At 31.4% G+C, this 24,103-nt stretch overlaps 2 protein-coding genes across 2 annotated transcripts; both read left to right on the top strand.

Moving 5' to 3' along the window:
* The first annotated feature begins 9,444 nt into the window (after nt 1-9,444).
* On the top strand, nt 9,445-17,164 carry LOC129895875 (beta-glucosidase 18-like). Its single transcript, XM_055971654.1, has 12 exons — nt 9,445-9,679; nt 10,320-10,386; nt 10,729-10,787; nt 11,398-11,473; nt 11,623-11,697; nt 12,101-12,188; nt 12,569-12,821; nt 13,426-13,541; nt 14,765-15,017; nt 15,591-15,693; nt 16,215-16,323; nt 16,856-17,164. The coding sequence occupies exons 1-12, from the start codon at nt 9,500-9,502 to the stop codon at nt 17,049-17,051; spliced, it is 1,575 nt and encodes a 524-aa protein (XP_055827629.1). The 5' UTR covers nt 9,445-9,499; the 3' UTR covers nt 17,052-17,164.
* A 933-nt stretch (nt 17,165-18,097) lies between these two features.
* Nucleotides 18,098-23,524, top strand: LOC129894344 (polyadenylate-binding protein RBP45-like). Its single transcript, XM_055969999.1, has 7 exons — nt 18,098-18,564; nt 20,096-20,564; nt 22,291-22,346; nt 22,427-22,557; nt 22,668-22,767; nt 22,864-23,025; nt 23,138-23,524. Exons 1-7 carry the CDS (start codon nt 18,265-18,267, stop codon nt 23,138-23,140), a joined length of 1,221 nt encoding a protein of 406 aa, XP_055825974.1. The 5' UTR covers nt 18,098-18,264; the 3' UTR covers nt 23,141-23,524.
* Nucleotides 23,525-24,103: the final 579 nt, after the last annotated feature.

Consider the following 24,103-nt stretch of genomic DNA (forward strand, 5'->3'; position numbering starts at 1 on the left):
GCATTTCAAATAGACTCAATCGTCTACAATCTCATTTAAACCAATTAGATCATGCACAATCCACTCAATTTGGGATTTTCTCTAACCGACAACCAACATCTATGAGCCAGAGATGCACAACGAAGCAGTATCATTACCACACCTGTCCAATACTTTGTCAAGGTAAGGAATGAATCACTATCATTAGATCCACAATCTATTAAAGTCCATCATTTTGGGACCGAAATAATTTAACCCTCCATCTTACGATGCCTACGTAGTTTATGAGATTCGAGTAGGGACTATGCTCTTACCTAATTCGGTGTTTAATACTCCTCCCAAGACTCAATATGCTCATAACTATCAGGTAAGACATGCAAATCATCTCATATGGTCTCATTAGACTCCTTTTCAACTCATTCGTTCTATCAAATCAATTCTTTCAACTAATCAATTTCCCAATCGTTCTCAAATTATTTAGTTATGAGGGATTTTAGATAATCATTTATGACAATGTCCAAGACTATCAATTCGTCGACACTATCAATACTATCATCATGCTCACATTCCAATCACAATCATGCATTCACAGTTCAAGGCTCTTGACTAAATCCTTAATCATTATGCTCTTTCAAATCAATTCAATCAAATCCACTCATTTAAATTAAATACTCAACTCTTTTAAATATCTTTTAAAATATGTAATCTCAACTCAAAATAATGCATAGAGAAATCAAGATCACAACATAGTTAAAATATTAAAGACTCTTTCCAATTCAACTCTGGCTCGACTCATGCTCAAATCATCAAGTTATTTTAGTAAAATATATATATTAAAAAAAACTTTCAAAGACTCCTTAGACTCAGCTCATGTGAAAACTCAAACTCTTATAAAATCATTGCTCAAAAATTAAATATAATCCTTAATTAGGGTTCATGTGAATGAAAAAATGAACATGAATCCAAATCAAATATTCAATCCATGAACAATATCAATACATATTTAAATAAGTACAAGAAACTGAAAAGACAATAGATAACTCAAGAATTCAATTCAGGAAACTCGAAAACTCCACCTCAACTCAAATCAATAAAAATGAAGGGGCACGTGGACGAACTCAGTCCAACATTGTGGTTGCCTTACAGACTTTAAAAGTTCCACAAATCTTGATGAAAAATCTTAACTTGAAGAAGAACAATCAAGAGACCCTTTCTTCAAATTCTTGAATTTATTTTTCTTGGAAATCCTATGGTTAGGATTTAAGATTTCTCTTAGAGATTCATAAATATATGAATAAGTTTGGATTGGAAAGATTAAAATTGATGAATAAGGACTTACCCTATTGAAGAATCTTGAAAAAGAACCCTAACTTGATACTTTCTTGAAAATTCTTGAGCATTAAGGTTTAGGAGTGAATGAGAGGGGTTTTAATGAGGAAAAACTGATTTCTACATGTTCAGGGACATTAAAATAACTACCCAAAGGGTTATAGCACAAAAATACCCTAAAAAATTAAAAACGGCGTTGCTCAGCATGGGCAGTGGAGTCTGCGTACTCGGAGCCATCGCAGTCTTCTGCCAGGATGGAACGTCTCTAGTAAAATAGTCATAACCTTTCACTCCGAACTCCAAATGAGGAAAACTAGGAGGCTTTGGAAAGAGGACACGTCGATATTTAAGTTGATAGGTCATAGTCCACCTAAAACCTAATATTCAGAGATATATGATCATTTAAAATCGACCCTTATAAGATCTTATATGAAAACTTAATCGGTAAAGGATCTTTCAACTCGACTTAGTACTAGAGGCTCCTTATGACCATAATTCACATATAATACACTTAAAATACTTTGTAATTGATACTAACTCATTTATACAAATATAATTCATCGAGTTCAAATCTATACACATATGAAGAATGGTTCGAATCTTGATGAAAAATTTTAGGGTGTCACAAAAGGTCTCCCATAGAATGGTTTGAAGCTGGAAAAGTGGAGCCACTGGGGGTAGACTTAGTAAAGGATGCTCAGAATAAGGTAAGGAGCATCCAAGCTAAGCTTCTAACAGCTCTGAGATGTCAAAAAGAGCATGTTCACCATAAAGTGAGGGATATGACATTCTAGGCTGGTGAGCAAGTGCTTTTAAAAGTGTCACCCAATGAGGGAGTAATGAGGTTTGGTAAAAAGGGAAAGTTCAGTCCTCGCTATATTGGTCCTTTTGAGATTCTTGATTGTGTAGGGCATGATGCTTATAGATTGGTCTTACCACCTAGCTTGTGTGGGGTACATCCGGTGTTCCATTTATCAATGCTGAAGAAGTACCATGGAGATTCTTGATTGTGTAGGGCTTATGGCTTACAGATTGGTTATACCACCTAGCTTGTTTGGAGCACATTCGATGTTCCATGTGTCAATGATGAAGAAGTAGCATGGAGATGGGGATTACATCATTAAATAGTACTTAATTTTGTTAGACAAAGACCTTCAGTACGAGAAAGAGCCAGTTGTAATATTAGATCATGATGTCCGGAAGATGAGGACCAAGGAAATTAATTCTGTGAAAGTCCAATGGAAGCATCGTCCAGTAGAAGAAACTACTTAGGAGATCGAAAAGAACATGCGAGACAACTATCCCAAATTGTTCATGAAATCAGGTATTACTCTATCTCTACTTTAGCCCTATTTTTCCTAGCTAATCAATCGAGGACGAGTGATGGGTAAATTGATATCTATTGTAATAACATATTCCCGTCATTACAAATAAGCCAATAAGGAAGGAATTCGGGCCAGAAAATTTTGAGTAGTAAATTCGAAAAATTTGAGTCTAGGCCAGACTTGGACGAATACTGAGTCAGGTGAGGTCTAGAGTGACTTTGTGATATATGGGGGATCAAATTGGTAATCTGATTAAGTTAGATAATAGACAAGATGATAAGGAACCTTTACGACTTTACAAAATCGTATTTGGGTGAGTAAAACTCTCGACATTGGATTTGGCGTAAAGGTTATGATTTAAGGTGCCATGGGTTGAGGGTGTGTTGTGAAATGGGAGTTTGGAACTCAGGTTTCGAGCTCTCTATTTTTGTGCAACCCGTCAGAGTGGGATGATCCCTCTATGGCGGGGCACTTAAATCGGTAAAAACCCCAGAACGGTTTAGGTCCCATGAGAGGACCCTTATGTGGAATTGCAAGATATTGATATTAATGAACTATGATCTTGTTGAGTACTGATTGAGATGAAAATGGTTAGTTTTATTCTGTATATATGTGCTTACTATGTTGGGTTTACTCCTCCATGACTCATTTACCGGCTAATCGCATGATCATATCAGTGCACTCTTGATTTTGTGTATTGATACTGCACTTGCTCTGTTTTTGTTGAGTACAGGACATATTCAGCCGACTATAGAGAGACCTCACCTAGAAGATCACTAGTGGCCGAGAGTTCAAGGGTGAGCCACTTCTTACGGGCTACCATGAGCTCTTCTTATCTTGAGTCCTTCTTTCATGGCTTAGACTTTCAAACAATATTTTGTTGTGTTCTTTCGAGGTTGCATCCTCATTAAGATTTGTTGGTAGAATGTTTTGGTACGATGACTTTTAGTTCATAGGTATTTTCCGCATGTTTTGGATTGTTGAGTAGACTTTGCTGAGTTTATGGAAATTCAGGCTTATTTCTCTTAAAATTAAGTTGTTTCTGCATCTTTACACTTATTATATCTCGTGAAGGTTGATAGTTAGGCTATATTAATGGTTCTCCAGCTGAAGAATTATTGTGGGTGTCAGTCATGTCGGGTCAGGATCATAACAGCATAGCTCCATAGTACGACAAAGCATAAAATTAAGATATTTTATATAATAAAGGATAAATTTGACCATTTTGCCTCTGATTAAATGCCATGATTTTGCTAAAATTGCACGAATAAAGGTAAACTTTAACTTTTCTGTTACCATTTTTAGTGATGATGATTGGAGTATTATTGAATCTATCCTTCATGTACCATCTCCAAATTCTTAAATAGTTGTTATGCAATTAATTTGAGGATTTCAATTCAATTTCAATGTTTTTTCATATTCATTTCCCAAAAGACCTTGAGTCTTTGTTTTATTTTATTCTAACTACCATATCTTTTGTTTTACTGTTCTTAGATTACTTGCCTTTTAGAATTTTTAATAAAATAAATATAAAAGGTAGTTGAAGGAACATTTTGTCCTAAAAATTGAATACAAATCTTTGAAATCATGTTGTACATAAGATTTGCATCGAGTACTTTGTTGAAAATATGTTAATTTGATTCTTCCGGCCTCGACTAATTTATATTCGTATTGCATAAGTCTTATTAAAAAGGAAAATACTTTCTATTAGATTATTTTTTTCATTTTCAATGCTCGGTAGTGGATCTAGAACCCCAAGTCAATGGCGTAGCTACATAAGGTGAATGTGATCAGTTAAACACCCTTCATTGAAAAATTATATTATGTATATCAAAAATTTTATGAAGTGTATAAGTTAAAAATTACTTTTCATATGTATATATTAAATCTTGAACACCTTTAACGAAACTTCTCACTCCGTTGTTACTATGAGTTCTTACAAATTCACATGAAATCAATAACTTTTAATCAAACTCTTTATATATATGATTGCAGATATGGCGCACGAGTTTTTACATTCCTAATATCTTAAATATTAAAAAATTACCACTTGTAAGTTGTATACATGTAATATTTGTACTTTTTATTTATTTGAATATATTTATTAGTATAAAGCTGTCTCTTGTTTTTAACTCTAACAAAAAGCCCAACAACTAAAATAAACAATTAAAAAAGAGGTTTCCTTTGACACGTTTAAGTAATTTCCTTAACATATATATTTTGATAGTTTAAACTTTAAAACTTTGCGAAATGGTTAAAATTTACCCTCGATCAATAGTTGGAGGTGAAATACACACATGTCGACTATTAAGGAAGGGTAAATTTAGAACTTTTTTTCGAGTGTCTAGCTAATATGTCATGACAAGTTAAATACTACTATTAATTGGTAATTTTCTTACTATCCTCTCTGTAAGATAATAATATTTCAGAATTAGATGCATAAAGCTGGAACTTAAATAATGCATTGATTTTGTTCATTTTTTAGGGTACAACTTTAATAATTTCACTGGGAAAGGACACAAACATGCTGTGTAGCAAATTAAATGATTTGTCTATAGCTGGATCCACTTTGTTTTTGGATGCAAATGCCACAAATATCTACTAATATGCGTGTAAAAATCAAAACTATCGATAAATCGAATTGAAAAAAGTGTTATTGGGTTATTGAGTCAACAGTTATTTAATGATTTTGTAAAGAAAAATTATTGGATTATTGATTAGGTATTAGATTTGAAATATTGGATTATTAAGGTAAATCGATAACTCATTAAAACTTTAATAATTTAACATTTTAATATTTACTCATACACAAATATCAAATAAAAATTATTATTATGAATATATAATCACCATATCATACTATCAGTGTCCTACACAATTCACACTTCATACTGTATTTACCCTTTAGACTTTGCCGCTTTAGTCAAAACCTAAAGAACTAAGAACGGCGGCGGCTACGGTTGGCGATGGTTAAGTTCTGAATTGTGAGTTTGATTTCTCTCTTTTTTTTAACTTCTCTTCTTCTTCTTCTTCTCCTTTTGCTGATTTCGCCTCTTCTTCGTACCCACTTTCGCAAAAAAATCGGCTTCGCTGGTAAATTCGACTTCGTTGGTAAATAATTAGGAGAATATTTCATCCTAATTAGGGTTAAATTTGATGAGCATTTGAATATCTACCTTAAGAAACTCTTTTTCCCTTTTTAGTAATGTTCAAGATTTCCAAAAATTGTTGGAGAAGATATATATTTATTTTGAAAGCATTTTCTTATTGGTTAAACGTAAAATTTAACCATTAAAGATCAAAAATCGATAAATCAAAAACCAATAACAAATGTCTTATTGATTTGGTTATTGATTTAGCGTATTTAAAAATCAAAACCGATAAACCTAACCGATAATACTTAAACTGAACCAAACTGGCCGATACACACCCCTACTAATCATAATGATTTAGGACAACCTTTAATCAGAAACTCTAATGGAAATATGATAATAAAAGGTGTACATAGGTCGGTTTGGTTTGTTTTTTCATTGAAAAATAACCAAATCAATTATGTCGGTTTATTAAATTTATAAACCAAATCGAACCAATCTAATGTCAGTTTTTTCAATTTCGGTTTTCGTCTATTTTTTTTTTTTTGGTTTTTTCAAATTTTTTTTACAATTACACCTTGATTTAAAATAGATCAAATTGAAGAGGTTTGTCCCTTGATTGTGTGATCTAATGCCGCACTTGAAGTTCTCAATTTAAGGTTGTTCCCTTGATCGTAAGATTATATTGCTTAATGACATCTCAAGGACACTTGAATAAATAAAATCAAAAAAATAAGACGTACAATGTCATCTTCAAAATATTTTCTAGAAAAACATGTCAAAAACTCTTGAAAAGACATAATACTTGTCCATTTTTTAGTCATATTACAATCTCAAATATGAAATAATATATGTAAACATTAAAATTTATAAAGTAATTTAAAAAATACTCACAAAGCATATTATAATAAATATTTTTTTTGTATATTAAAAAATTAAATTATATATGTATTATGTTTGTTTGATTTGAATTCGATATAACTTTTTTTTATTAATATCAAATTAAATCAATAATTATCAATTTATTTTTTTCAACGCCAAATCAATTAAATCAAATCGCAAATTAATATTTTGTATCGATTTGATTTGATAATTTGACTATGTAAATCCTAATGATAATGATTGAAAAAAGAAATAAGTTCCTATTCATGTCCCACGATTATGTCTTGTCAACTTATTTTCTTTCATTCTCATTATTAGTTGAGCTTTCAAAAAAAATTATACTTGATTTTTATCCTGAATGGTGAAAAATATGTCTTAGGATGGCAGGTGGACGGGGCGGGTTGAAGTTATTGTTCGGGTTGAAGTTTAACCCATTCCGCTTAGCATTTGTGTCTATCTTCAATTCGCCCCGCCAATCTGCTTATTTTTTTCCTTCATTTTTTGTTATATTAGCTTTATTTATTCCATGCTTTTCAATTTCCTTGATCACTTTATTACTTTAGCATCTACAATTGCTCCACAATTATATTAATATGCGACTTGTATAACTAAGCGTATCGTTTTTATGGTATATATAAACACATATAGTTTGTATCTGATTATGTTGTATCTATCAAGGTGGAAGAATTTGAATTCACGTGAACTCTTATTATATTGGTAACATTATATCGAAGAGGAGACTATTGGTCAGACACGTGATAGGTATAGAGAAGACTATAATTAATGTCAGTTCAGACCAAAGACTTGTTTGACCATTCGAAAATTAGTCACTAGACTCACTTCACTCGTACGGTATAGCAGAGTCTTGGAATGATCTGTTCAATAAAATTTAAAGCGCTTCAATAGATAATATTACAAATAACGGTCACAATCTGAGATATTCAAAATTCTATTTAATCTCATTTAATGCCACAATATCTTAACCATATAATGTGAAATGAGTGAAAATTACAATAATAGTTACAACTAGCTTATCCTATAAATTATAGAAGAGAGGCTAATTAAACCATAATTTGTTCACCATTTCAAGAAATGGTTCCAAAGAAAACTCAAAGAAAGGAGGGGAAAAAAAGAGGTAAAATCAGAATTTCAATCACTTTTTAAACTGTTGAAAGCTACAAAGATATTTTTTATTATAATAATGTATGATAAATTGTCGCATCAAAGAAAAGGTGATGTTTAGGTAAAGGTACAAGATCTAAAGAAAAAAGAATAGTATAGTGACTCCCAAACTCTTGAGACTCACATAATATATATGAAGACAGGGAGAGTGAAAAGACATAAATTACATCATAAACTTGTTACATCATTTTTGCGTCCAATTGTTTACCCTCTTAAAAATATATTAATTATCTCCTCAAAAGATGATATAGCAGAAAAAATGTATACATTTTTTAAAAGCGTGTGAATAATTATAAAGTAAATTCAAAACAAAATAAATAGTACAACTGTCACTTTCTAATTGAATTTTATTAATCTATTAAAATTTATGTTTTTCTTATATTTCTATTTTACTTTTCTCTTTATTTTTCTCTTTCTTCTTTGTCTTCTTCCAAATGAAAGATCCCAATTTTATGACCAACAAGAAAAATCGATCTTTATCATTTATTTTTAAACAATTTCTTTTTATGTTATCGATGAATAATATCGATATAGGGCTATGGACAATCTAATAATTGTGTTGTATTCTTTAATTGATTCAACTCCTTAATTTATCTAGTTTACCATTAATATTTTGAAAGAATCGATCAAGTCCTTATTCACCTATTTATTTGAATTACTGATCTCATGTCTATATTTCTTTGATCATGAACCTTAACTTGAATGCATTTATAATTCCTGTGAATTTCCACTTTTGAGTTCATTTCAAGATTTGTATATAGTATTCGATTGGAGATCAAGCAATTAAATAATTAAGTTCAAAATTAAATTAATAAATCAATACGATAAATTAATTAATCAAAATCAATACTCAAATAACAATGGTTATGAAAGAATCATAAAATTCTAGAATGAGAAGTTTAGAACCACATATATCTGGAAGAAAAATAATAGTTCATATAGTCCTAGCTCATCTCAGAGTCAAAACACGTGTAAAAATATGTGTTTATGAACTAATTATAGGTGTAAGAAAAAAATTCAAACAAAATTAATCAAATTCAAAATGAGTCAGGAAATAATTGGATCCAAAAATCATTTTGAACATATAATTAATCGAATTCAAAATAAGTCAACAACATTGCTCTCCATTCCCAATTAAATTACTAATTTTGAACATATAATTTCAAAAGTTAATGAATTCAAAGCTAAAAACCTAAAAGCTGAACATATTAAATTTATATCCTGAATATATCTTTGCGTAAAAATATACCCGTCTTCTTAAAATTTTGAATCCGTTCCAAGTCGATGCATCTAGAAACACCGTCACTATTAAAAAATCACTATTTTTTCAGTAAAAAATGTTCAATAGTTACTCTTTATAAATATTTTGATTGGATCGGAAATTATAATGTTTTCCTGTGGAAAACTACTTCAGTGAGAATTTATTTCACACTATACATTTTTTTAGTGATCTAATTCGATGAAAAATGAATAGAAAAATTATTTCTATAGCACAAATTTTCACTAATTCGCAATGACAAAAAACTTTATTTCTAGTACTGGACCTATAGGACATGATTACTACTATAGCAATTATGGTTGAATCATAGAAAGAAAAACAAAAAAAATATCTCTAAGTGCCTTGTGTTTTTTTCTATATAAACAGTTGTGGTACCTTCATTCTATCTATAGCTACATTCAAACTTGGAATATACATATTAGGGAAAAAAGATGGACTTTTCTCTAAATATTATGGAACCAATTAGTACTTCAATGATATTATTTGCTTTAAGTGTGGTTTTTTCTAGTTTCATGGTATCATTTTCTCAGACGAAAAACCTTGGTATTGTCAAAGAACCAATTTCCTTCCCAAGAAATTTCTTGTTTGGAACAGCCTCTTCTTGTTACCAGGTTCTTTTTTAATTTTAGCTCTGCAATTATTTCAAAATCTTGTTATGTAGTTGTAACTCTTAGTAGATCGGAGTTAGAGGTGCAACAAGTTCATTTGAATACCCTTCGACGGAAAGTAACCTCTATATAAATGTGAATCTTGTTGGGTTCTTTTATCTTATTTGTTTGTCGTTGTTGCTACTTGTTATTACTGTTTCTTTTTCATCTATTCTTGATTACTTGAGTATCTTCGTACTATAGTAAAACAAGAATAAAAATCTGCATACACACTATTCTATTCCGACTCCATGGATGAAAATATATATATATATATATATATATATATATTATTATTATTATTATTATCGTATTATTGTTACTTTTTGTTATTACTGCTTCTTCTTTTTTCTTCTTAAACTGACCAGGATCTATGAAAAACAACTTCCACATAAAGTAAAGTTAAGGTCACATAACTATCGTACTCAGACTCCATTAGTGGGATTATATTGGATTTGTTGTTATTGAATCCTGTGGGTTTTTCATATATATTTTTTTATGTATATTTTATAAAAAATTTAGTGATAATTCTGACTGTAATACTTTGTTTTTGGAGGTAGGTTTATTTATTTATTTATTATACTTTCTTTGGCTTCCTTTGCAGTTTGAAGGAGCTTTCCTTAGTGATGGCAAAGGCCTTAACAATTGGGATGTTTTTACTCATGAAGCTGGTGATCTTTCTTTTATAATTATTATTTCATTTTCTTCCCATTTTTGGCATACCCCTCCTCCATGTTTTCTAGGATAGTACTATACACTAATTTATGTCACTAAACAATAAAAATCTGTCATTAATTCTATTTGACGATGGAATAGCAGAAAAATCTGGTAATTAGCTATGAGCTTCATAGCAATAGACTATTGGTGAATTTCGTAGTTAATTTTTGTTTTTTTATAGTGATGTCGATACTGCTCACATCCAAAAGAGAAAAAGATCATCAAGAATTTACTTATTCTTCGTTAATTATCAAGAATTATAATATTTATTGCTGGGATTTAATAATTTGTTGTAGGCCACATAGCAGATGGAAGTAATGGAGACATTGCTCTAGATCATTATAATCGATATCAGGTACCATATGGATGATTTTTTTTAATTCAAAATTTACTAATTCAACTAATTTAATTTAATTTATTTATTTAATCAATAATTCAATTTTCGAGATCCATTGATTCAATTATTATTTTTCACCACTAGGGGGGGTTTTAGTGCTCTTTATTTAATGTGACTATATTCATCAGACTACTTTTTTTCATTCTCCATCATTAACTTAATAAATGATACTTATATTTATTATTTTTTTAATGAGCGTGAAAAAAGAGTCGTAACATGCTTATTTTAAGACCAAAAAAAGTCCTGAAAATTACTTTTCTGGACAAAGTTGTTGATTAATGAAAATGTAGTGTCTGCTGAATTGTTGTCCCACAAAAGCCCCTATTAGTGAATAAAAAATTAGCCACGAACAAAATTTTATAGCTAATTATTAAAAATTTAATGTTAATTTTATTTAGTTACGGATTAATTGAGATTATTGATAATTTTTTTAACTGATTATAACTTTCTATCTATTTCAATTTAAATAATTTTTAACTTAATCGTCCATTTATTTATTGAGCCCATTTTAATTTATTAAAATTAATTTAAATATATATCCATCTAATTGACACCCCTACATAAATAGGAGGACATCAAGCTTATGGAAGATATGGGAGTGAATAGCTTTCGTTTCTCTATCTCATGGGCAAGAATTCTACCTAGTAAGTTATAACTACTCTACGATCTCTCATTTTTTGATAAGTTTAAATTATATACGTTGTTAATATAAATAAGTAAATTTACGCTATTAAATCATTCTTGCCATTTAACTTTTCCTTGATAATTTTTTCTTGTCCCAAAATTGGATTAGAGGGGATGTATGGAAGTGTCAATATGGCTGGAATTCACCACTACAATAAGCTCATTGATGCACTCCTACACAAAGGTTGCTTCTTCTTCTTCTCTAATTCATGATGTTTTGTTCTCAAAATTTGAACGAAAATGTAACTAAGTTAGCGTTTGGCCAAAGATTTTGAATCACGTTTTAAAACTTTTTTCTCTTCAAATATATGTTTGATCGTCATAGATTTTGAAAATTTGTCTTAAAAAAATAATCCAAGTTCTGAAAATTGGTACAATAAGTTTTGGGGAGAAATTTCATTTCACTCAGAACTTTAAAAAAAAATTCAAGTAAAATTATGCATGCTCAAACACGACTTTAAATTTCAAAAGTCACAACTTCAAAATATTCAAATTTTAAATTTCAACTTTAAAATTTATAATCAAACGGAATCTAAAAAGTGTTTTTTTCGCCATTGGAATATATATTATTAATCATGTGTTTATAGGTATCCAACCATTTGTCACCTTAGCACATTATGACATACCTCAAGAACTTGAAGACAGATATGGAGGTTGGCTAAGTCCCAAAATACAGTAAGCAAGATTTGACACATCATTTTTATTATATTTTTTTTTGGTACTTCATTAAGTTGGATCCTTAAATCCAAGGATTAATATATATTTTTTTTATTTACTTTTTGATGTCTGATATATAGGTAAGTAAAAAATATCATTTCAAGAGTATTTAAATATAATTTAAAAAAATATTATGGGATTGGTGAAGGAGTGGCAGGTTTAGGGGTATTGGGGTGGAAATTAAAGAGTGTGATTTTGAAACTTCACTTACTGAATTTATTTTTCCTATTTCCTCTAAAAAACATATTTTTTCAATACTATAGATCTTGAAAGTTGAACTGAATTAAATTTAAATTTTAAATTTATTGATAATTATTATATTTTCATTTTTTTTTCAGGAGTGATTTTGGTTATTATGGAGATATATGTTTTAAATATTTTGGGGACAAAGTGAAATATTGGGTCACTATCAATGAACCGAATGTGATGGCGGTTCGAGGCTATAGATTGGGTACTTTCCCTCCGGTTCGATGTTCCGGTTCATTTGGTAATTGCAGTGTTGGAAATTCAGAAAAAGAGCCTTTTATAGCAGCACATAATATGATTTTATCACATGCAGCTGTTGTCACTATTTACAAAACCAAATATCAGGTTCGAGAGTAGGTTCAAAACAGTTCTTTTGATTTTTTAAGTTGTCAAAAGTGCAAGTTGGTCATTAAAAGAGATAATGGTAAAAAATAATAATATTTGAACTGTCATTTTTTGACTTAGTTAAGTAGATGGTGATAGATTTGATAGAAAAAGGGAATAAATGATAGCCGATCTATAGTCAGCTTCGAGGTGTGTTTTAATATATAGATGATGATGGTAGTTTATGTAGCAAAAAGGAATAACTGATAGTTATCATTTTTTACGAGTTTCACACCATCACTATTATTCGTTCTTTTTTTCTACTTAAACTATCACCACCAGTGTATTAAAACATACCTGATTGAGTAAATGGTGATAATTCCAACAGGAAAAAGGAACAACTGACAGTTTGACCTAGTCAGTTTTGAAGTGTGTTTTGATATATAGATAATGATAGTTTAGATAGCAAAAAGAAACAACCGATAATTAGACCGTAAAACTCATAAAAAAAATAATAGTTCAAATGCGTTTTTACTGTTAACTCAATACTTAACAAACTATATATATTCTATTTTTAACCATTAACTCACAATCAAAATAGTAATTTTTTTGTTTGGTCTTACAGAAAAGACAAGGAGGAATGATTGGAATATCTTTAAATACTCAGTGGTATGAACCTTTGAGCAATTCTTCTCAAGACAATTTTGCAACTCAGAGAGCTAGATCTTTTGTTTACAATTGGTAAGCTTTCTTTGTCTCATCAAACTTGGATGTATTTTTGGTAGAGTAGTGAATAAGGGCTAGGTCTGTTGGACCAGTCCGACCCAACTTGTGATATAATAGAGTCAGACTAAAAATTCTAAAGTCCGTTTAAGAATAGGACTTTTCAGCTTTGTCTGAATAAGCTCGTTGATTTGTAGGACTTGAGTAATGTGAATTGAACTAGCTCGTGGACCAAATAATAATAAAAAATACTAAAAAGGTCCCTACTAAAAATAAAAAGAGAAGTTCAAATTCAAAGTATTAAATGATGCATATAAATATTAAAAAGTTTAAAAACTTAAAACATACAAAATTTTTTGTATGGTTGTATCCAAGATATTTACCTAAAATGACAATGACTTCAAATTGACGTCACACAATCAAATGTTTACTTGAAGTCAAAACTTAATAAGTCTTATTGAAATTATTTTATTCATGGATTCAAGACTTGGTTAACAAATAGTAACATCATGTAATAATATTGTCGTCTTGTTATTTATATTAACATTTTAAAATTAGAAGTTAAATTATAAAAAAAATATTATTTTGAAGAAAATGGGTTGGCTTGGCGCGGCCTGTAGCCCACGTAGTTGTGGGTTGGGCTGATTGTTATTAGGCTCGCAAAATTACGAGCCAACCCAACCTGGCCCATAAAATTTCAAAGTTTGTATAGACTAGCCCGGATGGGGTGGGCCGGTCCATATTGACAATTCTAATTTTTGGGGTGTATTTGTTATTATTTAAAATAGAAAATATTATTTAAAAGAGTACATTTTAATAAATAATTATTGATTTTAGTAATATTTTTTATTTATTATCATTTATAGCAATACATAACAATATTATGATAAATCTATACTATGTATTAAAAGTAAATTATCCATGTAATATAAGTGTTTTAAAAATATATTATATTTGCTTAGTAAAAAATTGACACAGTGTATTATAATTGTATTAAAGTGTGTAATAAATATATTACCTATCAATAAAATTTGTATTATAAGTGTTTTATAAATTATTTTTTGTAATATGTATTAAAACTGTATTATTAGTGTTCAGCGACAATAAAAATATTATTGCTATAAATAAAAAATATATTTTTTTAATATAGTATAATACAACGCTTCAAACCATTCATCAATTAAAGTTCACGATTCAAAAAGGTAATGACCATTTTAATGAAATATAAATTTTGTATGCAGGTTTTTGGACCCTATTATATTTGGAAAATATCCAGAAGAAATGCAACAAATTCTGGGAAACAACCTGCCTATATTTTCAAGAAATGATATGAAAAAACTGAAAAATGGCCTAGATTTTATTGGCCTAAATCATTATACAGCAGCTTATATTAAAGATTGCTTGTACTCTGCCTGTAAATATGGAGAATATTCTTGGTCAGAAGGTTCTTATTTTCGTGCTACACAAAAAGATGGTGTGTACATTGGAGAACCTGTAAGTATAAAATTCTTTTTATTTTGCGTATCTTAATTTGATTGACCAAAGAATTTAAGAAATTAATTTTAAATTAAAATGTGTATCGTGTACTAAAATCAATTTTATTGAACCGGGAGTCTATTTAAAATAATTTTTCTATTTCCACAAAGATCAAGATATAAGTCTGCGTACACCTCATCCTCTCTAGATACCTATGTGCTTGAATCATATTGTCTTAAGCATATCAGATAGAATCTTGAAATAATAATATATAATCAGTCTCTTAAACTTGTCTGGATATTTGATTTGGACACTCACGCGACCTGAAGCCAACCCATTGACGAGCCTCGAAGGACATTTTAAAACTCTCCGCTTTGATTTGTTTGCTTTCCCTTTCTCACTCTGAAAGAAAAAATAATTAAGTTTTTGTTTCAATTAAACGCCTTAATATTCTAATAAAATATTTCAATTAAATACTTTCGATCTAAAGTTTTTTAATTTTTTTTTTATGTGTGTATCTTCATTCATCTATTTTGGAAATAACTCTTTTGATATTGCAACATTAATTGATTTCTTTTATAAATGATTCAGACTACAATGGATTGGCTATTTGTGTACCCTCAAGGGATGGAAAAGCTTGTGATGTACATGAAGGATAGATTCAATAATACTCCAATCATCATCACTGAAAATGGTAACAGAAAAGTTAAAAGTTTGCCTTTATTAGTGCAATTTTAGATACACAAAAATCATGGCATTTGATAAGGAAAAATGGTCAAATTTATCCTTTGCTATATGAAATATCTTAATTTTATGCTTTGTCATAGTTTGGCACTATGCATAGTTGCATACCTTAGTTATCATTAGCAAATTGTCTCGCATTTGTTTTTTAATTTTAATAGAATCCAAACCTAATAAAGCATATCACATATAGTACTTTAAACCGTGTAAAATTAAAAGTACAAAGATAAGTTTAATTTTTTCAAAGTATTTTAACACGTGAAATCTATAAAATCCATTTTGAAATTCCGTTAAAGTCAAAAATAAATGAGAGACAACTTGCAAATGATAATGAGCTCAAATTACAATGAAGAATAAAATTAAAATATTCCGTATGATAGTTGGATAAATTTAGACATTTTCTCATTAAGTAATTAGGTATATGAAATATCTTTATAAATTACACCTTCTGATATGAATTGAACAATCTTGTAGGTATTGCAGAGAGTGACAATCCCAATTCTACCCTAGAAGATGCCCTCAATGACACTCAAAGAGTAGAGTACATGCATAGCTACTTGAATTCCTTGGCAAATGCAATGAGGTACTTCTCTCTCTTGTCTCTCGTCTCTCGTCTCTCCACACACATACTTATTGAAATCTAGAACAATGACTAATTTTTTTAAAAGATAAGATCGAAAAAGTGACAAGTAAACGTTATATCAACCCTCTTATGTTAATTAGTACACTTCTACTCCCATCCTTATGGATCAATGTGCCACAGAGCCACGGCACATTGTTACTTGCCTGTCCAATCCATGAACTAATTAATAGGGCTATAAGCAGTGGCGCAATTAAGATTTTTCACTAAGGAAAGTTAGAATATAAATTGCACCTTTCAAAGAATTAAATATTCAACATATATACAAGGTATGTAAATTAAAGAAAGTTAACCTATTTATACAGTGAAGTTTTCTGACGTAAGGTTATCAATTAGTTCCCTCTGAACAAAGAATATTCCGCCATCGAGTATCATGAATGTCTCTCTATCTATCTATCTTTGATCACATTATATGTTAGTAATTATAATCTATAATAACGTATATGTTTGGTTGATTTTTTTATTTTATAAATAGGGAAGGTGCAGATGTGAGGGGGTATTTTGCTTGGTCATTGCTGGACAACTTTGAATGGTTAGAAGGATATACAAAAAGATTTGGACTGCATTATGTCAATTTTACAAATCTCCATCGAAGTCCAAAATTATCAGCCACTAGGTATAAGGAACTCATATCTAACTTTCAAAGCCAGCTAGCAAGATATACATCATGAACCGGAGTTTGAGGAGGAGCCACAATGATAAGTGCAGATTCGATGGAATTTAATAATTTTGACTGTAAAAATAATTGTGGTCTAAAATTTATAAAATAAATTTTTTGATTCCAGCATTGGCTAAAATGAAACTAGTACAAGTCAGTATATGAGATTGTATGTGATGATACTACCATTTTGGATAATATGATATGGATTAAAATACATTAGATATGTCCAAAATTCTAAACAAATATGCTAACGTTTGGATTGATGATATTATTAGTGATGACTGTCAATTACCTAATAGAGCTATAATTATATTTTCAATTATATGACATATATGAAAAGAAAGAAATAAAAACTTTATTGAAAAGAAATGTGTATTTGTATCAACTTATATGCAAACATATGGTTGATTATGCTATGAAAATTGTTGAAGTATTTCCTCAATGAACTTCTACATCGAAATAAGTCAAACTAATAATTTAGTCTTTTGCTTGGGTAGGAAAAATTAAATTGAATACTGCTAACATAAATTGAAGACTCTGCTTTCATTGAAATTCTTTAGAGACGATTAAGAAAATCTAACTTAAACCTCATCACATAACTGTGAAGCTTCAAACAAAGGCTATAATTGCAAAAACAACGAGATATATGAAGTTAGAAGTGGAAACAAACTATTTGCTTATTATCAAACTTACCCAACAAGACTTCATAGATTTCATCCTATACGACTACTATATTAGACCGTACATACCTACTGAAAATTAATCAACAGGCGAAGATTATCCACATCACGAGAGAAACAAACAAATGCACTTTATGATTAAAAGAAGATCACAACCATGAAAATAATTTTATTTAGATAAGAAAATATGATAAAAAGATAATTTTTTTGCTCCGATAAATTTAAATAAGATTTTAGTACTACCTATTTGTACAAAAAGAAAAAAACACTTCAAAATAATAATAATAATAATATAAAGATTCTTATTATATTGAAAATCCTTTATGATTGGGTTTTGAGATTTTCTTTGCCAAAAAGGCGAAAAACCAACTCATAAATCTCCAATATGTGGCATCGCACTACATATGATATAAAATACGTAGTAATAGTTTTGTCCCCCTTATTTCTCTCTCAAAATCCCTCTAGGGTTTCCGCCGCCGTCGTCGCGGTCGCCGTCGCAGTCGTCAACCTTTCTTCTCTAATCCGCTCACCGAAACCGTAAAGATGCAACCAGCGAATTCCATGGTTCCACAATCAATGGCGGCTCCACCGCAACAACTGTACCAACACCAGCAGCAGCCGCAACAACATTGGATGGCTCAGCAGCAGCCGGCAGCGTATCAGGTTCCGCAGCAGCAATCGGGATATTATTACCAGCAACAGCAACAACCTCAGTACAACGCTTCGGCGGCAGCAGCAGCTCAACCGACTAGTTCCGATGAGATCCGGAGCTTGTGGATCGGAGATCTACAGTTTTGGATGGATGAACAGTACATCCAGAACTGCTTCGCTCACACTGGAGAGGTACGCTTCAAGTTCCGGAAATGAATAATCTGTAATCGTTCCGCTTCCTTCAAGTTCTTCGAATATTTTTGAAAAAACATTCTCCAGTTTATATTGCCTGAAATTAGGCAGCAGGAAATCGCATTGATGCTGATATCTAGATTTGTTTATATGTGGCTGTTGAGGTTTTGCTTTTAGAATTACTAATTTATGTGTTACGCTTTTCAAGTTTTTCCCGTTCTATAACAATTACTAGGCCTCTATCCTAACCATGCTATATGTATAATCTGTATCCGTTTCACTTCCTTCAAGTTTTTCGAATATTTTGGAAAAAATTCTCCACGTTATGTTGCCTGAAATTAGATGGTAGAAGATCACATGATGCTGATATCTAGATATGTTTATACGTGGCTGTTGAGGTTTTGAATAAAGAATTGTGAGGTGTCAACGGGAAATATGTTTTTTTTTTTAATTTTAGGAATTTTTTCTTCTTTCATGTGCTAATTGCTATAGATGTATCTTGTCCCAGTGTTCTAAATGTTAATTCTAGGAACTTGTTACATCGAGATTTAGCTTGAATTCATTGAGTTGTATAACATTTATGGATAGGTCTCCATATATGATATATGTGTGCAGGAAACATACTAGTTAATTTCTCTGGGTAATGTTTTAAAATAACTGCTCTAATGATAAAATTAGCTTGTAAAATGAGATTGCTAGGGTTAGGTGGTATAATTCTGAACTGTTTAACATGTGTTCTTGCCTTGAGTTCATATTATGTGGGATTTGTAATGTTGGGACTTTTGGTCTCAACCAACTCGATGTTTAGATAAGATTTTCAATCTATTTAGAGTGCTATGGCTCATGACTGTAACACGGTTCTTGTTTGAGCCCATGTACTTAGAGGTCATTGATTGTGATCTCAACATTGTGAGAAGGCCAGCTACCATAGCTTTTAGGTAGCCTGGGAGATGTTACGCAGATATTTTTTTCTTGAAAATGGTTAAGTTGAGATGTTAGGCAGATATCCTGAAACATATACTTTCTTGGTTACATACAGGAACTGAATGGTGTATTTAACCAAAAAGCATTTTGGTGAATACCAGCAGTGTGTTTGAGTGACTGTGAGACGATCGAGCACTTCCTAAAACTATTCTATTGTTTTCTTTTGAATACTATTACAATTTGACAACCTTACATCAGGTTTGGTAATGGCATGCCAGCTTAGCAGACCATGTCAGGGATGATTAGTGGAAGCTTTTGAAGTCCTATAATGGCTAGTTGTAAAGTTCTCTTGGCTTTTGCTTCATCGGCCTCTCCTAGCATGGAAAAGTGCAAATTTGTGCTTGCTTTATGATTGTGTAAATGTTTCATTCAGTTACATGATTTGTAGACGTATGCCAAAATATTCTTGCATTCTCTTTCTATTTATTCTTGCCTTTTGCAGTGCATGATGTATGGGTGGTTGTGTTTCTGCTATTTTAGTTTATTTTCCTTTTTTCCCTTCAATTTTATGGTGTTTTTGCGAGTGGTTTAACTGTTGTTTATGCAGGTGGCCTCTGTTAAAGTTATCCGTAACAAGCAATCTGGACAATCTGAGGGTTATGGATTTGTTGAGTTTATTAGTCATGCTGCTGCTGAAAGAACCCTACAAACATATAATGGCTCCATGATGCCTAATAGTGAGCAACCCTTTAGACTCAACTGGGCATCACTCGGTTCGGGTGAAAAACGTTCTGATAATGGTCCTGAATACACAATTTTTGTTGGAGACTTGGCAGCTGATGTCACTGACTATATGCTTCAGGAGACATTCAGGGCCAACTACTCCTCAGTCAAGGGTGCAAAGGTTGTGACTGATAGGGTTACTGGGCGCACAAAGGGTTATGGGTTTGTTAAATTCGCAGATGAAAGCGAACAATTGCATGCTATGACTGAGATGAATGGCAAGTTCTGCTCCACTAGGCCAATGCGGATAGGTCCTGCAGCTAACAAGAAGAATGTACCTGGTCAGGTCCAAGGTATGTTCCAACCTCGTTGTTACTTGTACTGGCCTGCATAGATATCTTTTGGAGCTGTTAAGAAATGCATCTAGCTTGCAGTTGAGTACATATGCATTCCTAGGTTTTGAACCTGTGCTCTTGTAAATTTGTGATTAAGTGCTTTGACAATTTGAGTTTTGTTGGCAATGATATTGGTTTATTTTGGGGGCAATTGCTGGTTTTATTCTAACCTCACTGGGTTAAACAGTGCTGTTATGTTTGCTCTTGTTCCTTGAAGATTAGCACCAGCTTTCAACATCTTTTCCTTCCATTCATTAAAGACATCCCTTGAAATATTAAATCTCATAAAATTCCGATTGTCTCGAAGCAGGGTGAATGGTCGGAGGCTCTATCATTTTGGAGCCTGGAGCTTGTTTCAGCTGAAATGAGTAACTTTTAGGACGTGATGTTGTGTAGGTCAGTTCATTTAAATGTGGTAAAATTTCCATTATGTCGGATCCTCGTGGCATTAATTTTTTTTATTTTTCCAGTTTCCTCCTTTTTCCATTACATACTTTCTATCAGTTTATTTATCTTTACTTGTCAGCCATTTAATTCTTTATATCTAGTTAGCCTGCCACGGGTGTCACTTTGATCTTCAGTTTCCTCAAGCTTTTCGCAGCCCCAATTCCTAAATAAAGATAATTGGGTCCTGTATCCATCCCTTTACTTTTCAGCCATTTTATTTTTATTATCTTGTACACAAATTCTGCAACAAAGGAGGGTTGTTCCCACTCACCTTCATATGCTAATGCAGCCATAACATATCCCTTTATTGATTCCATGTCAATGTTCGTTCTGCTTTTTGCTATTTTCAGATTTTTCAGATTCTCATCAACAATTTTTTTGTTTCATTTTTTTTCCTGAAGTTCCTATTGTTAGTTTTATCACTAATATTGAATTTTTTTCGTCTTATTCTTTTCCCTGGTTGCTAAAGCTCACTGAGTGTTTTAACAAGTTATTAAGGGATGTTGAGGCTTGTTTAGAGGAGTCTCTCCCACATGTTCTTGTAATTGCCCAATATGTATGATGGTGTTGGAGGGGGTATGGATTTGTTAATTTGATTTTCATATTTATGTTAGTGATGCTGAGATAATTTTAGGTAATAGTTATAAGTTCAAAGGGTTTGGTTCAATGGTAAAGGTAGTACACCACAGGATGTGGTTGGTGATGTCACAAGCTCGAATCCTATTGATAAGTATTTTTAATGTTGATCAACTGCTCTTTCACTCTTTATATTGACATTTTTCTATCCCTTTTTTTGTTAACTTTGAACCTAAAAAGTAATATTAAATATTAATTTATCTTGCGTGCTCGTTGTTGGGGGTCCAATTAAAACAAGTTTATATGGATCTTGAATATTCATATCTGATGCTTTTCTGAAGTAACAACTGCTCAGGGTCTCATGGTGTCTTTCTTATCTCTTGAATCCAATACCATAGTGTTCTTTTCAGATGCTAGGGGTAATAAATCCTTAACTTATTTGTATTATAACATAGCACAAAAATTATTTTTATGCTTTTAGCTGTGCTAATCTATTTGATTTTTTGCCGGCTCTTAATGTTTAAAGGTTTATTGTACATGTGCTTATAATTTTCGTTTCCAACTCTATCCATTTTCTTGATAATTACTAGGTGTATTTCTTTTGACTCGATAAAAAAAGTTATTCTGCTTCTACCCTCACCTATGTTTTTTTCATTTGCAGCTTCATATCAAAGTACCAATGGAACTCAAAATGAGGATGACCCTACTAATACAACTGTCAGTATATTATATTTATTAATGGAAGTATCATAATTTTCTGTTGACTTCTACTCATATGAAATTGACATTGATGGCAGATATTCGTTGGGAATTTGGATGCCAATGTAACAGATGACCATCTAAGGCAGGTTTTCGGAAATTACGGACAGTTGCTTCATGTGAAAATACCAATAGGCAAACGTTGCGGCTTTGTTCAATTTGCTGACAGGTACCCCTTCTGAAGGTTATATGTTAATTCAATGAGAAAGATAAATGAAAAAAATGTTAATATGACTTAAATGGTAACTAACATGATGAACCTTTGTTTTGTAATTGCAGAAGCTGTGCTGAGGAAGCTCTACGAGCATTGAGTGGAACTCAGCTGGGTGGACAAACTATCCGCCTTTCATGGGGTCGTAGTCCTTCCAACAAGCAGCAGGTTAATAGTTAGTGCTTAAATGCTATTTTTTGGTTTTTGACGCTATCTTAGTGCACAAATCTGAAATACACGATGTTTCACCTTTGGGTTGTGCAGCCTCAGGCTGACCCAAACCAGTACGGTGGTTATTATGGGTATTCAGCTGGATATGATGCCGCCGCTGCCTATGGTTATGCTCAACCTGCTCAGGATCCAAATCTATATTATGGGGGTTATGCTGGGTATGGAAATTACCCTCCACAGCAGCAACAACCACAGGTTTTGCCATACCCTTTTCCGCATTTTAAAGAATGAATTTTACAAGTGACCGATCATATATAATTCGTTACATATTGTTAATATTTGTTGCTATTCTAATGTGGCTGTGCAGTGATCTCTGCTGGTTAAAGGAGTCATCGATAGCTTCCTAGCACGGTAATGCAGCGATGTTGAAAAGGGGAGGGCATGGATTCAAGTTTGCATCAGATTTAGTACAAGATAAACTCTACTGTAGGCTGGTTTTTGAAGATCAGTATTTATGGTTGTGTTCAACCATCACTTACTTTTCATTAAGTTACGTTCTGTTATTTTTCATTGGTTTCTTTTGTTTGATTTTTTGGTTTTTGCTCTTTTATGTTTTTCTTTCATATCTCCAACTTGGTACTTGGATATTTGTTCTAGTTGGGTTTTTTAAGGCACAAAGAGGTTATACATAACGGGTAAACGTATATTGTAATCTGCTATAATATATGTTCTAAATTATTTGGCTTTTATTTAACCTTTCTTGCAAACAATGACATGTTGTTCTTAACAGTTTGATTCTCGAGGAAGTAGTTTTTTTTATAGGTTTTGCACTCCTCTTAATAGTTATGTTTTTCTTCACTGCTATTTTCTTCGTTGTACTTGGATCTGTTGCATTTGAGCTGAGGATTTTTTGGAAATAGCCTTTTTACTTTTGTGAGGTAGGGGTAAAGTTTGTGTACATTCACGCTCATATCGCACTTGTGGGATTGCAATGGGTATATGTTGTTGTAAACTAGTACTACTTTTCTTTTTGACAATTTTGTAGTTTTAATTTTTCACATGGCATGTTTAAGATCACAAGATTAAAGGGTATTTTGGTATATTTGATATTCTTAATTGTGTATCTCAAGATTTTTTTTTTTTTTTTTTATGTTCTTAAACTTTGTGTCAAGGTAAAACAAGATAAATAAATTGAAACAAATGGAGTATCTTGTTTAGGTCAAGCTGATGAAATAACTTAATTTGAGTAATTACCAAAAGTGTGTTTGGGATAATAGCAGTTTGTGTTTTGATTAAATCATTTGAGAAATGTTTTTGCCAGTAATTTGTGTTT

Source organism: Solanum dulcamara, chromosome 7, assembly GCF_947179165.1.
Source record: "Solanum dulcamara chromosome 7, daSolDulc1.2, whole genome shotgun sequence".
NCBI lineage: Eukaryota > Viridiplantae > Streptophyta > Magnoliopsida > Solanales > Solanaceae > Solanum > Solanum dulcamara.